This window comes from Choristoneura fumiferana, chromosome Z (genome assembly GCF_025370935.1).
Source record: "Choristoneura fumiferana chromosome Z, NRCan_CFum_1, whole genome shotgun sequence".
In the NCBI taxonomy this organism is placed as follows: domain Eukaryota; kingdom Metazoa; phylum Arthropoda; class Insecta; order Lepidoptera; family Tortricidae; genus Choristoneura; species Choristoneura fumiferana.
In genome coordinates, this window is record NC_133472.1 from 25,945,452 (window position 1) to 25,960,223 (window position 14,772).

Genomic DNA, 14,772 nt, shown 5'->3' on the forward strand with positions numbered 1-14,772 from the left:
CAATTTTTAAATACTTACTCCAAAAAGTTTATATCAAAATACTTTTTTTTTCTAAATCATAAAATATAATAAGTAAATATCATGGGACATTATTGAGCACTAATTGACCTTGTCCCCTGCCCCGGCCGGGGTCATACTCAATTATTTTATTAATCATGATATAGGTATACATAGATGAATTAGCGAGAGCCTGGAATTGCAATTGTAGTGGTTGTACGGTTTGCATAAAAAGGAGAATATTTAACTAAAGTATTTCTCTTAATTGTATGAAATTACATACCTCTTCTTTTCTTAACGAGTAAAATAAAACTCAGTCCTTTTTTGTTTTCATTCGCTACCATTTGACATTATTTTATCATTTTGCTTACTTTGACTCAATCGGATCAAAATTACTTTCTGCTATAGTATTCGCCAGATAGAATTATTTTCAAAATTTTGAGAATACAATAAAATCAGCCGTTAAAATATACGCACAACGTAAATAATATTTAGAATTCGACACTGATATTATTTTCGAATTTTCTTTTTCAATATAATAATTATTACAAACCTCTTTTTATGCTGATAGTACAAGAAAAGGGAAATTTCAAATATACCTAGAATACCTATTTACCTACGGGAAAATCCCAATGGATAGTGTTGCCAGAATGTTTATTACTATTAAAATATTATCATCAAATATTTCCCTGATTATATCAATACTTCTTTACAAAATGCCAGTAATTTGTTACTCAGATCAAACCTCACATGAAATCCATGAAATTGACGACTGTCAAACAAGACTTGACTTAGAAAATAATAATTCAATAAACTTTAACCTCAAAACGAATAAGAAACTGAATTTTATAGTGTTAGATTTATCAACTAATAATAATGTTTCGTATACAGGTAAGAATAATTAATAAACGTACCTATCTAATATGTTTTGCAGATATTAGTACTTATTATGATTTAATATTTATATTTTATTATTTGGTTGCATTAGGTACTCGTATACTTATCACATTTCGTAATTGAACCACCAAGTTACTAAGAAACGCACTAATTCCTAAATATTTAGATAGATATAAATCAGTAAAGGTGTATTTATGTAGTTAAAAATAAATAACCACAACCTTAACTTAAGAACATTAATTCTCGGCATTGACATCTATGTACCGTAAACTTAATAATGATTCTTTTCTGTTTACAGAACTTTTACGGTGCATTTAAGAATACTTTACCCCTGAGAAGTTTAAACAATGCGAAATGTAAGTGTTCTTTATTTACACAAAATCGATGACTTGTGTTAAACTACTTCATCTATATCTACATGATACCACAGATGATACCTACTTAATACAATTTTTGTAAAGAAAACCCATGTAGAACACTACACACCCTAGGTACACCCACCAGCATTAATATCTGCCACAGCGGAGCGTACAAAAATATCTGACACGTCCTTCCGACCCTAGAAATAGAGTCGTATCAGATATTAACGCACGCTTGTTGGGTCAGATATTGGTGCTGGTGATGTTTTGATCACACTAAAGCGTCTCTCATTCGCATAAAATACCTAAAGCCGAGTTTAGACTTGCAAGAATAATTGTGCAAGTTGCTTTTCATTGCGGCGCTCGATTGACCACTACAGACTCGTTGGCTTTACGGCCTCGCAATATAATGCAATTTGCACGATTTTTCTTGCAAGTCTAAACTCGGCAGGTTCCGCTTCTACACATTGACAGTGCGTGTATGAGGAACTACTTAACTAAAGGTAGGCGGTACCACGCTGACTCTACCACTACAAAACCTACTGGAATGGTTGATATTTTAGTTTCGGTCAGTCGCACAGTGAAGCAAGGTTGTGGCGACTCATCATCAGGCTCCGTTGTGGTGCACCACCACAAACATGACTGCCTGGTAATCGGCGCGGGCGGCGCCGGGCTCCGGTCTGCTGTAGGACTTGCGCAGAACAGATTTTCCGTTGCTCTGGTTACCAAACTGTTTCCGACCAGGTCGCACACCATCGCGGCACAGGGTGGCATGAACGCTGCCATAGGTAATTGATTCTTTACTATGAATGATCGTTCTTACTCTCAGTAGAACAGTGGCGTAGTTGGGGGGGGTCCACCCCTGAATCACTTATAGGGGCGGCAAAATACCATATTTTTTATGGTGTGTGTGAAGTTCCCAATCCGCACTGGACCCGCGTGGGAACTACGGCCCAAATGTTCTCATTCTGAGGAGGACTGTGCCCAGGGACTTGTATGGTAGGCTGGGATGATGATAATAATTCCATAACAAAAATGTCGTACCTACTATAATATTCGGAGCGATTATTATGAGTACCCTAAATTAGAGGGCGGCAAAATGTTCCTCCGCCTGGGCGGCTGATACCCACGCTACGCCACTGCAGTAGAAATATATAGAACTTCACAGACGACTTTCATCGTACCCCTTATTGTCACATACTCTTTTGTGAATTCAATAACGGATTTTATTTAATCGGTTCACTGATTTATTGTAATTTGGCAACGGAGACCTAACAACGACGCACATTAATTGTCTTAATTAATTATCGTTTATTCTGTGAAATGTAATTATATTATGTTTCTTAAAGTTCAAGAAAAAACACATGTCCCTTTGTTTTTAATGAAAGAACCTTCATCGTCTTAAATAATTGAACAGGAAGCATGCACGAGGATGACTGGCGTTGGCACTTTTACGATACTGTCAAAGGCTCAGACTGGTTGGGCGATCAGGTACAACTACGGTATAGTTCAATTAACTAAAACAATAATAAATGAATATCGTGGGATACTTTCCACCAATTGGCCAAGTCCGAAACTGAACAAATCGTTTACCTACAAAGGTACTCAACAACGGGTAAACATAGGTACAGTCGAGTTCATTAACTTGCGAGCAAAAGTTTTATCAAAAATATCTGTAATCGACTCTATTGTTAACGGCGTAAAATCGTGATCAGATATTTTTTAACAAATTTTTGCTCACAAGTTTATGAACTCGATTGTACCAAAAGCAACTAAATTTGACATTGAAAAAATAAGCAAGGCAAGAATAATAACTTTTCAATTAACAGAACAAAATGATTTCTATATACATACGTAGTAACTTTTAATATCATGGTTAACTTTCTACAGGATTCAATTCATTATCTCACACGGGAAGCGCCTCACGCTGTGTTCGAATTAGAAAACATGGGAATGCCTTTCTCGAGAACAAAGGATGGAAAAATATATCAAAGACAATTTGGAGGAGGCTCAACGCACAAGGGCAAAAAAGTTGCCAAAAGGACATGCGCTGCTGAAGACCGGTACGCGACTATTTTATTGAGTGCAAAACCAGGCCTAAGACACCTTGTATGTGCCTCGCTTACATTGCGGCTAAGAAAAGTATAGAACTTTATCGTATGAAGGGCATAACTTCAATTTGGTTCGGTGTAGGAAAGAGATGAATATATATCTAAGAAGTGTTATTAAAATAGAGTTCAGTGGTATGCCTACCTCAATACCAGATATTTTAGACCTGGCGCCGCACGGAAGAAATAAAATTTCATCACAGTGCAAAACCAGGTCAAATGCGCACTTTGTACCGCACCCCTCACTAACTTCTCGCGGCTAGTGTTGGATCGCATTCGATAGGAAAATTAGGAAAGCACGTGTCGACATGGCGTCAAAATCGTCTTTTTTTGTTTTTGCCGATTATGTTGTTAATAACAAACTTAACATTGCAGTTTTTCCCAAACATAATACCTACTGTTTAGTTAGTGTGTAATCACAAAAATGCAATACATACGCAAACGCACACTGCACCAAAACCAGATAAGTATACAAATTTTTAAATTTAACAAAACCATCATATATTTCATTGTTTCAATGCAAAACATTACGGATGTAGTTTTTCTCTTATTTCACATTTTTTCGTACATTAAAACTTGATTTAAACTGTCGATATTTTTATATCTCATCCCTAAAATATGCACAAAGCTTTCCTTATTAAGTGCGGTACAGGGTGCATTAGACCTTGCATTTTACTATAGATATAAATTTGTAACAAAACAAGCTGTTGACGTACGCCTATAGGTTTATGTCAATTAATTCATTACTCTTAATATTCAAAGCAAAAAAAACATATATATTTTACCATGAAGCCAAAAAAAGGATTTTAGTTTCATAAACGTTACAGGGTTTAATAAACCCTGTACCGCCACAATGATAGTTTTATGACCAGGTGTAAATGACCTGTGCCGCAGGAATAGAAAGAATAGAAAAATCACTGCCGCAGCGAACGAGTTAATCTCGTTTTGTATCGGAAACAGTCATACCAAATAGAGCAAAGAAATAGACATACAACATAAGACGCTCCAAAAGCATAACCCTCCTTCGGGCAGTCGGGTTATAAGCGTTCCTATAGTGATTCAGTAATATTATATTAGGTATACTAAAAATAATAAAGCGCTCTACCCGCCCTCTATTCGAATAAGTCAGAACTACGTGATATTACTCGCGACAAAAATTTGCGTGTCTTTTTTACTCTACTTACACCCATCCCCTCGCAACTAAGCGCCATCGCGTGAGTTTTGTGGGAAAACTAAGTCTGTACGATGTAAATGGGTAAACAAAGTTCAGTGAGTAATGATTCCACCGGGTTCCGCCAGATGTAATGTTTGTAGAGCGAAAATTTAGAGGTTCGAAGGTAATTAGTAATAATAGGTACAACAATAAGGACTACCTATTGAAAACAGAGTTGGGTTGGCTTAAGTTTGTTCAAAAAACTGCACCTCGTTCTAATGCACCTATTGAAAATAAACCTTTTTAATTCTATAAGCATCGGTTGTAAGGGCCATTTAACCTTTAAAATAATTGTATGCACCAAAAAAAATTTTACACCGAATCCCGAATAGGTATGAACAGATTTCGTAACCTTAGCATTTGCGCCTAGAGAAAGATGAATCATTTCATCGACTTATATGACACAAAACATTTTATCGAACTTTTTGAGTACAGATTGATATTTTGTTTTCGATTTTCTATTTTCTTATAACGAAAAATCTTCCTTACCAAGTGTATCTACATTTAACTGGTCTAATTTACACGGGTTTTTTCATAAAATAAGAGTATCTCTTATTGTTCTTGGATTTTACCTGTCTCTACTTGCTTTAATTTAACAACCAAAATTCCGTAACCAAAAATGTTGCTATTCGTAAATCAACATAATCATTAAGTTTCTTATGGTTTCAATTTTGTATATAACAAATAATTAATTTTAAAAAGCGTTTTTCAATTAAAATAATAGACATATTGTTACCTTCATTATTATAGCTAAACAATACCGCTCCTTGCAGTCGGGTAAAAAAAGTATGGCAACTCCTACAAGGACTCCGATATCTGCGCATGAAAAGTTTTCAAGAATAGTTATTTGTGCAACAAGAGAGCAAAGTCGTTTTTTGGTGCGAGTGTTGATTTTGAATCCCGAGTAAGCGAAGGACTCTACAATTGAACACGAGCGATACCGAGTGATTCTAGGTTAGAATACTGAGATCAGCGAGGGATTCAAACACACGAGATGCAAAAAAACTTTGATCTCGTGTGACACATGCAACTTTTCACCTGAGCAGCGAGAACATTTAAATTAAAGGTAAAACCATATATATTTAGAAGCCAAAAAATATCAAAAGCTTTTAAATATAATCCGATTGTTAAAAAATAAATATAGTACTTACTTAATCTTATTTAAAACATTTTCTAAAAAATGTAACTCGTAACATCATACTTTTTAATACTGCAAAAAACCTCATCTTTGGGTCAATAAAAGGGTGGAACAGTAAACGTATATTTTTTATAAAAATAAACCTTTAAATATGATTTTATTAGGATTTCTATTGTTTGAAACATTAATATAAATAGATTACTTGCAAGATTAGATTTTTTGAAAAATATGGCTCTGTTGATTGGAGGTCAATTTTGCCAGTCTCTAGTAGGTTGATTACTATTCATTCAATTTGACAAATATTTGATCAAACTTTAAGATGTAGGCAGTATACGGAACGATTTTATTTTAAAAAAAAAACAAGAGTAGCGGCTTTCGTACAACGAGGTTGCATACCTTATTAAAAAAGTGGGAAAATTGTAACATTTCGGAAATATTTCGCTGTCATATAATTGACTATGTTTTTTTAAATTTCACCTCGTGTTTTTGTTTTTTAATTTGTTCTTATTATAATTAATTCATTATTGACATATTTTTAGTGCTAAAGGTCAACAAAGTATTTTTTTATTAGGTTGATAGGTATAATGCTTCGTGCTTAATTAAAAAGTAAAAAACACTTCGGAAAAAAGTAAAATTGAGCAGGATATTCGTTCATTTATGCTCGTTTTGTTTTGCTAATTTATCTTTGTAGTTTTTTAGTTTATACTTATTTGAGAAAAGCACCGTACAAGCTTCGAACAAGAAGTGCTATACTTACTAAATCCCTTTAGTAATGCACTATATACCTACCTACTTAATATAACAGACGTCTTGTAATTTTGCGGTTATACTTATGTGTATCCGAACATTTGTTTGTTTTTTTTAGACCTACAGCACTTAGCATAGATTTGATCCTATCTCTCGCTTTTTTCATATTGAAGTGAAAGTGACAGATCAAAGTCAAGTTCAAATATTTGGAATTCAGTGAGTGGACCCAGCACTAACCTCAGCATTTAAAAAAAAATGCTACTGACTTTTCATAGCAAAACCTGCCTGTTTGAGCTGCTGAGGTGAAAAGAGTATTTATTAAATCGACTGCACATTGTCCTAGGACGGGTCACGCGCTTCTGCACACGCTATACGGTTACAGCACCAAGTTCAGCAACATCGACCTGTTCTCCGAGTTTTTCGTACTGGACCTTCTGCAGCAGGAGGGCGCTGTCGTCGGTGCTATCGCAATGGACATGGATGACGGCAGCTTGCACAGGTCTTATTTTACTTTATAAACGCAACTGGCCATTAAGCTTGACTAAATTCAGTCTTGAATATTGGTTGAAGATTGATAGTTTCATACATTTTGATACTACTGGACTAAGGATAGCACTCATTATAAAATTTTCGCGTGGTACTAAAATTTGTCTACAGATTCGAGCAGCTACATCGGTATAAATTATCAGTTGTGTGAAACTGTAGCTGATTTTATTAGGAGTAGCATAGCCTTACTTTATTTGTTTTGTTTTTATCTCTTCTTTCCGTTTGTAAAGGTAGACAGACAGTACACCTGCGGTTTTTAGGACTTTCCAGATGTCCAATGGATATCAATACTTGTAATTGCTTCCTGCGATGCGCACCAGTTAGGATACAGTATGAGCCGTACCTAACTATAGACTTGGCTATAGGCTATAGGATAACAAGTGATTACAGGTTTCAGGCGAAGAACACGGTGATCGCAACTGGGGGCTACCCGCGGTTGTTCTTCTCTTGCACGGCGGCACACACTTGCACGGGCGACGGATGTGCCTTTGTCTCACGCATTGGGATCCCTCTGCAGGATATGGAGTTCATTCAGTTCCATCCTACTGGTAAAAAAAAAAGAAATGAGCCGGCTGTAATTTTAGCGATTTTTGTCAGAAGTCTACGAACATGCAAGAGGCATGAATTTTAAGGCAACAAACGGTTTTTTAAGGTTCCGTACCTACGAGTAAAAGAGGAAATATAGGCTTACTTTGTTGTCCGTCTATCTGTCCATCTGTCTGTAAAGACCTTTTCTCGGGGACGCGTGGAGGTAACAAGTTGAAATCAACACCTAATACTTATGCCTGCGGCCCCTTGAAGCTGTAAAAAAATACTTCCACACGTATTAAAAAAGATACGGCTAACACAAATAAAAAATGAGTTTACTAACCACTATTTTATATTTTAGGGGAAAAAAACATTCGCATAAAACGGGAAAATCCTCGAGACTCCATCAACGATCTACTCACAAAAAAAAATAGAATTTGAATTTTGAATTTGAATTAAAACTTTATTCTTAGGCATGTACGGCAGCGGCTGTCTAATGACTGAGGGATGTCGTGGAGAAGGTGGTTACCTGGTCAATAGTGAAGGCCAGCGGTTTATGGAGAAGTACGCCCCTAACGCCAAAGATTTGGCCAGTCGAGACGTGGTTTCCAGGTCTATTGCAACAGAAATACGACAAGGTGAAATAGATAGAAAGAAAATAGTATGATGTTAATACTTATAAGCTATAAATCATCATCATCATCGGCCTATCTTAGTCCACTGCTGGACGTAGGCCTCTCCAGTTGCACGCCTATGAAGCTTTTGGACTTGCCATATTGGAGGAGTTGCTCTGATTGCCACGCTTTGCATTAGTTGCTCTAATGTGTGAGACGGTGTCGCTGCTGCCCGACACCGACCAGACCCTATAATGTATTAGATGCATAGGTCTAGAAATCTCTTACTTAGTCTCCTTTACACCCACGAGAAGAGTTGGGGGTTGCCACTCGTGAGCCGGCACCCCACAGCGAATAGGCTAAATATAATAATAATAATATACTTGCTCCAATTTTAGGTAGAGGGTGTGGACCGAAGAAAGACTACATGCACCTTCAATTATTTCATCTCGGTAAAGAAGTTATCAAGACAAGACTTCCCGGAATTTCGGAAACAGCTTTCACTTTTACTGGGAAAGATGTCTACACAGAACCTATACCGATCATACCTACCGTGCATTACACCATGGGAGGTATACCTATTAATAACAAAGGAGAGGTGTGCACCTTCTTATTTTCATATCGAATTAATTTAACATTATGCAATAACTTTTCATAATACTAGCTGTTGTCTGCAAAGAATACGCTTATATCCTGGGGGAATAATGCAATTTCCCGGGATAAAAAAGCATCCAAAAAGTGTACCATTTTCATTCAAATCCGTTGGGCTATTTTGCGTAAAAAACATCCAAACATACAAACTTTCACATTTCATTAGGATACTTAGTTAATGAGCATTATAGTCCTTTACTATAAATATCATAAATTTTAAGGAATTATAAATTAGATTATTAATTTACCAATACCTTTCAACGAACAGTTCTTGTTTACCTACTCATTTATTTATTTCGAGCATCCCGTAAACCGCTTCAGACGGAAACCATTTCAAAAATACAAACTGAAATATAGATGCATAGAAAAACCAGAAAAATAAGACCAGTGCTGGGAATCGAACCCAGGTCCTCGAACATTTCGAAACCATTTCAATGAAATTTGCTACGTGGGCCTTTTCAGGGCCAAACAATCGATCTAGCTTACAATTAAGTAGTCTTATCTTCGAGAAAACGCGTGATTAGCCCAGGTACCACTAATTTGGATTCTTGTCGGTATCAGGTGATAGTTTATAAAGACAGCGCCGACTGTGTGGTGCCAGGGTTGCACGGTGCTGGAGAGGCGGTGAGCAACTGCCACGGAGCCAACCGACTGGGGGCCAACTCCATCCTCGACATCGTTGTGTTTGGAAGAGCCATCGGCTTTAACGTGGCTAAGATAAGTAAACCAGGAGACAAACAGCCTGATCTTAAAGACGTAAGTTCTTTAAATCGCATTGCCTGACTGTCCATTCATGTCATAAATGGGGTAAATCTGAACGATCGATATTATACAATTTACATCGTACACTTTATAGGTATGATCCACCAAGTTAGTGTTTTGTCATTTTTTTGGCAGTTCCGATCATTCAGAAGTGTTAATTATAGGTTTTTGGCTGAAAATCGAAAGCTAGGCCCAGCAGCCTACAGCTAAGTACCTATTAGATGCATTTTTTTAAACAGAAATAGTTTAGCAGCCGAGGTTTTTCCAGCTCATTACGATATCATCATCATCATCAGCCCACAGCATTCCACTGCTGGACATAGGTCTCATCCATGGCGCGCCACAACACTATCTTTACTACGATATGGCTACTTTAAAAAGTGGTGCGCTGCGGATGTCTATGGGCGACGGTAATCACTTAACATCAGGTGATCCGTCTGCTCGTTTGTCTACTATTAATTACGTTAAAAAAAAATAGGTTTGCGTTTGACCACACAATCACGCCTGATGGCATAATATACAAAACCTTAATTTTGCCGAGAGGTTAGCTTTCATTCCCAGGCTATTCCACTTCTTGTATTTTCAAGGACTTGTTCGGAGATATTGCGTTGAGATAATTTAAAATTATGTTTTTTTCTCATTGATGTTTTATTTGTCATTTTATAAAATAAGTGGTTCAGAATTGCATGATTTCAGTTTTCATCGTAAGATTGTGTGTATCCCATTCTATGACTTGTACGGTACGGTTAATATAAAGAGCAACGATAGCTTGAAAAATAGCATCATAATTTTGTTTGTAATTTATTTCAGAATCTTGTTGAACGTACTATAGACAACTTGGAAAAAATCAGGAACGCTAGCGGCTCAATTCCTACACATAAACTAAGAATGAACATGAAGGTCACTATGCAGAATAAATGTGGGGTATTCCGAGAAAATCAACTGCTAACCGAAGGTAGTTCTTTATTTATCAACCAGAAGTCAGAGAAGACTGTTAATGTTATGAATACTTCCCGATTATGATTTCCTTGTTCTATCAGGTGTTGACGAGATACAAAGGTGGTTCAAAGAGTTTGAAAACATCCGCACGACCGACCGCCACAAGAATTGGAATAGTGATGTGATCGAAACGCTGGAACTACAGAATATGCTGCAACAGGCTGTACAGGTAAGCAGCATGTATATTTCGTTTTTTTTTTTCGGATTACTTAGAAAGAAGGTAAGCGAAATTAACGTGGGTTTTTATTGAAAAATACTTTTGAAAAGTAAGTCACATTAAATATGTATGTTGGTAATGGCACGCAAAGGTGGCGGCAGCGGCGCACAACCGGGTGGAGTCGCGCGGCGCGCACTTTCGGGACGACTTTCCAAAGCGCTTGGATGAGCTGGACTACAGCACAGAGACTGAAGGACAGGTACATTACTAATGATTTTTAATTTGGTTTTGCACAGCATACTTATCCCTGGCCTATGAACAAATATGGCTTAATAATTATTTTATTGTCGGTACCTAATGGGGCTAAGGAAAATATGTGTTTTTTTTTACTTTACGACATTCCCGAAAAACGTGTCTACATTACATTTGCCCATAGGCTAGCGCCATGTTATTATATTTACTTATATGCTCATTTCGCGAAATTGGATAATCTAGGTGCGCACAATACAATGCAATTAGATACTCTTTATTGATAAAGTAACAGATAACATTAGGCCTTATCGCTTCAGTGCGATCCCTTTGAGGTGACATCTACAATAGAAGAAGTAATACACAATTTTTCCAAAATATTTTTTGGACGATCATCAACACAAAAGAATTTCTGGAGGCGATTAAACAAGTTCAGTGTTCTATGAACACTGTTTTCTAAAATTATCAAGTTACCTCAGATCACTCTTTAATTGGTCAATTATAGTTACTTGTAATATATTTATGTAATATCTTCGCGTGGACCGGGAGGCGAGCTGTCGGTAGGCCTCCAACAAGATGGAGCGACGACCTGGTTAAGATCGCGGGATCGCGGTGGATGCGAAAAGCACAAGACCGGTCTGAGTGGAGATCCTTGGGGGAGGCCTATGTCCAGCAGTGGACGTCTTTCGGTTGACATGATGATGATGACGATGAATATCTTCGACTATAAAGTCGAGTTTAGACTTGTAAGAAAAATCGTGCAAGTTGCATTACATTGCGAGGCCGCACAGTGGGGTGTTTTAACATTCTAACCAGTCAAAACTATTTTTTTATTTTTATTATTTCTCATGGGTTTCAGTAGAGTTATAAGGTCGCATCGCGTTCTGTTAGGACGATGCCTATTGTATTTTTCACCTATGATGAGTTCTGTTACACTTGATTTTTTTCCGAATTACGCATACTATGTTCGCAAAATATGTTTTAAAAATAATTTTAATTTTGAAGCAAAATAATCAAAAAGTGTAACACTGTACTTTTTAAAAATATATAGCAATATCAATGTCCATTAAATAAACTCCATCGAATACGATAGAAAAATAAGTTTGATAACACTACCATCCTGATTTTTTCAAAATTTTCCACGCACCGGTTTAGATTTTAAAGGGGGGGGGACGCTCGATTTTAATGAAAATTTGCAGTTTAAAGTGGAATATTTTGCAAACAGATCACTGAATAGAGCTATCCAACGATATCCCACACTACAAGTTTGGATGAGAAAAAAAAATCACCCCCACTTTACGTCTATTGGAGGTACTCTATAAAAAAAATGTTTTTGAATTTTTTATTGTACCATTTTGTCGGCATACTTAACATATTATATATTCGTGCAAAATTACAGTTTTATAGTATTGATAGTCCCTGAGAAAAGACAGACAGACAGACAGACATGGTGAAACTATAAGGGTTTTTGCCATTTTGGCTACGGAACCCTAAAAAAGTTTTACATTTAAGGTTTACATATGCATTTATATTTGTTCAAATGTTTTGCTCTATTTGTCGATCCTTGTTTTTTGGATTGCTCCTCTACCACTCAAAGGTTGACTGGCATAGATCCCTGCAGGGATAAGTCCGCCTTTGTACTTAACACAGCTTTTATTTATGAAACCTTTTTGTTTTTCCTTTTTGTCCAATAAAGAGTATAAACAAACAAACAAACAAAAGTTACTAGTTACTCTAAATTCGACACATGAAACTAAAACTATAATAAAAAAATTACAATGTACCTACCTACTAGTTATCTTATAGACTAATAATACCTAAAATGACAAAAAAAAACGAAAAAGGGGCACGATCAGCATGATGCCATTGTTAGCATGAAGGTCTCTACACATTACACCGTGTCATGTCATGACCGTAATAGGAACGTGTCATGCAGACGGAGTGTCAAAGGGTATGTCATGCAGACACGCAACGGCGACGGTTGGTTACGAAACGTGCTAGCACCGTGCTAGTGGGCATTAGTCTCATACTTTTCGATACAAAGAATATTTTTGCCCGACACGTTTTTATTACGGCCATGGTATGATACGGTGTAATATGTAGAGACCTTTATACTTACCTACGCGGATCACTATAGCCAGCAGCGGCGGCCTTAGGGGGTGGCGAATAGGGAAATCGCCCGGGCCTCGCTCTTGCAGGGGCCTCGCGCTAAAACCCAAGCAAATTTAAAAAATATAGGTTTTTATAGCTACATTTTCGCATCACATACTTTTCACGGAGGACAAAGGGCCTCGCAAAGACCTGCCGCCCGGAGCCTCGCAATGTGTAAGGCCGCCGCTGACTATAGCCTGTTAATTCATTTTTCATCACACTTGCTCGTAAACAGTGTCGTAACATGCAGGCTACCTTGGTTGCAACCCCCAAATAAAACCCTCTACCTTAATGTGCTTCTCATGAAACCCGTGGTCGGTAAATGAGTCATTGCCCATACTAATTTTCATGTCATGAAGCCCAAGGTCGGTAAATGAGTTTGTTTACTGCATGGCGCGCTGCTGCTCCGTGCGTGCGCTGCACACGCACGCCATGCACATGCTGCGGAGGGGGAGGGCGGCGGTTTAGCTGGCGCGTTCGGTATCGGCAATTTTTGAAAAAATGTTAGTTTTTCTTTTACAAATAAACAATTTTACTCGCAAATGTGATGAAAAACATTGTATGTCGCACGGGCGGTACTAGAATTACGAACATCGACTCATTAAAGCCCTCAGTCTTCGACTTCGGGCTTTTAATAGACTCTCGTTCGTAACTCCTTATTTACCGCCCTTAAGACACAATTTACTATTACATGCTTTCAGACAAAGAAGCCGATAGAGGAACACTGGCGGAAACACACGATGACCACGGTCAACATCGAGACCGGAAAAGTCGACATCACGTACCGGCCGGTCATCGACACCCCGCTCGACTCCGAGGTGGAGTGGGTGCCGCCCGTGCCTCGAGTTTACTGATCAATTAATAACAATAAATTAACATTAATTGAACATAGTTGATTCGAGGTAATAAATGTTCTCATTGTTATCTTTGTTTTTTGTTACAACTTTTAACGCTCACACAAACTTACTACGTGATTTGTTAGACGCATTTCCTGATATATTTTTTTTCTTGTATAAAAAAATCCGATCGCCTTCTTTCCCTATAGACAAATTTCCGAACGCCTTCTTTCCCTAGACATATTTTCTGATATGTTTATTTTCTTGTATAAAAAATTCCGAACGCATTCTTTCCCTATAGACTTATTTTCTCTGATATTTTTATTTTCTTGTAGGAAAAAATCCGAAACGCCTTTATAACCGTTCTTATTATTTACTGATATAATTTTTTACGTTTAGAAAAAGAGCAGTTGTTGTGTTATGCTCCGTAACCGTAAAATCACTTGAACAAAGTTAAGGCTTCATAAATAATAAGATATATTAAAGGCGTTTCGGAAATTTTTATACCATATAAAATATAGATCAGTTAATAATAAGACCGGGTAAAAAGGCGATTCGGAAATTTTTCTACAAGTAGAAATATAGATCAGTAAATATTACGATCAGAGGAAAAGTCATTGGATTTATTTATAAAAGAAAAAAAATATATCAGGAGATGCGTCTAACAAAACAATGTTCTAACATTGTTGTCGTAGGTGCATTTTTAAGCGTGTACTTCATTGTGGTCTTATAGTTTAAATATATGTCCATCACTGTCTAGAATTAAATAAAAGTTTGGAGAGCGAGGGGCAGCGCGTGCGTGCGTGGACCGCACCTTGTC

The 14,772-nt window shown here is 37.1% G+C and overlaps 1 protein-coding gene across 1 annotated transcript; it reads left to right on the top strand.

Annotated features, from left to right (window-relative positions):
- The first annotated feature begins 783 nt into the window (after positions 1-783).
- Positions 784-14,003, top strand: LOC141432672 (succinate dehydrogenase [ubiquinone] flavoprotein subunit, mitochondrial-like). The gene is made up of 14 exons (XM_074094379.1): positions 784-888; positions 1,193-1,250; positions 1,817-2,041; positions 2,671-2,744; positions 3,144-3,316; positions 6,803-6,958; positions 7,396-7,553; positions 8,007-8,171; positions 8,546-8,745; positions 9,360-9,554; positions 10,371-10,515; positions 10,601-10,728; positions 10,868-10,975; positions 13,818-14,003. Exons 1-14 carry the CDS (start codon positions 874-876, stop codon positions 13,968-13,970), a joined length of 1,953 nt encoding a protein of 650 aa, XP_073950480.1. The 5' UTR covers positions 784-873; the 3' UTR covers positions 13,971-14,003.
- Positions 14,004-14,772: the final 769 nt, after the last annotated feature.

Excerpts from the sequence above, each read along its gene's own strand:
- LOC141432672 (XM_074094379.1), top strand. Across the intron at positions 6,959-7,395 it reads GATGACGGCAGCTTGCACAG|GTTTCAGGCGAAGAACACGG; the intron begins GTCTTATTTTAC and ends AAGTGATTACAG. Across the intron at positions 10,729-10,867 it reads TGCTGCAACAGGCTGTACAG|GTGGCGGCAGCGGCGCACAA; the intron begins GTAAGCAGCATG and ends TGGCACGCAAAG.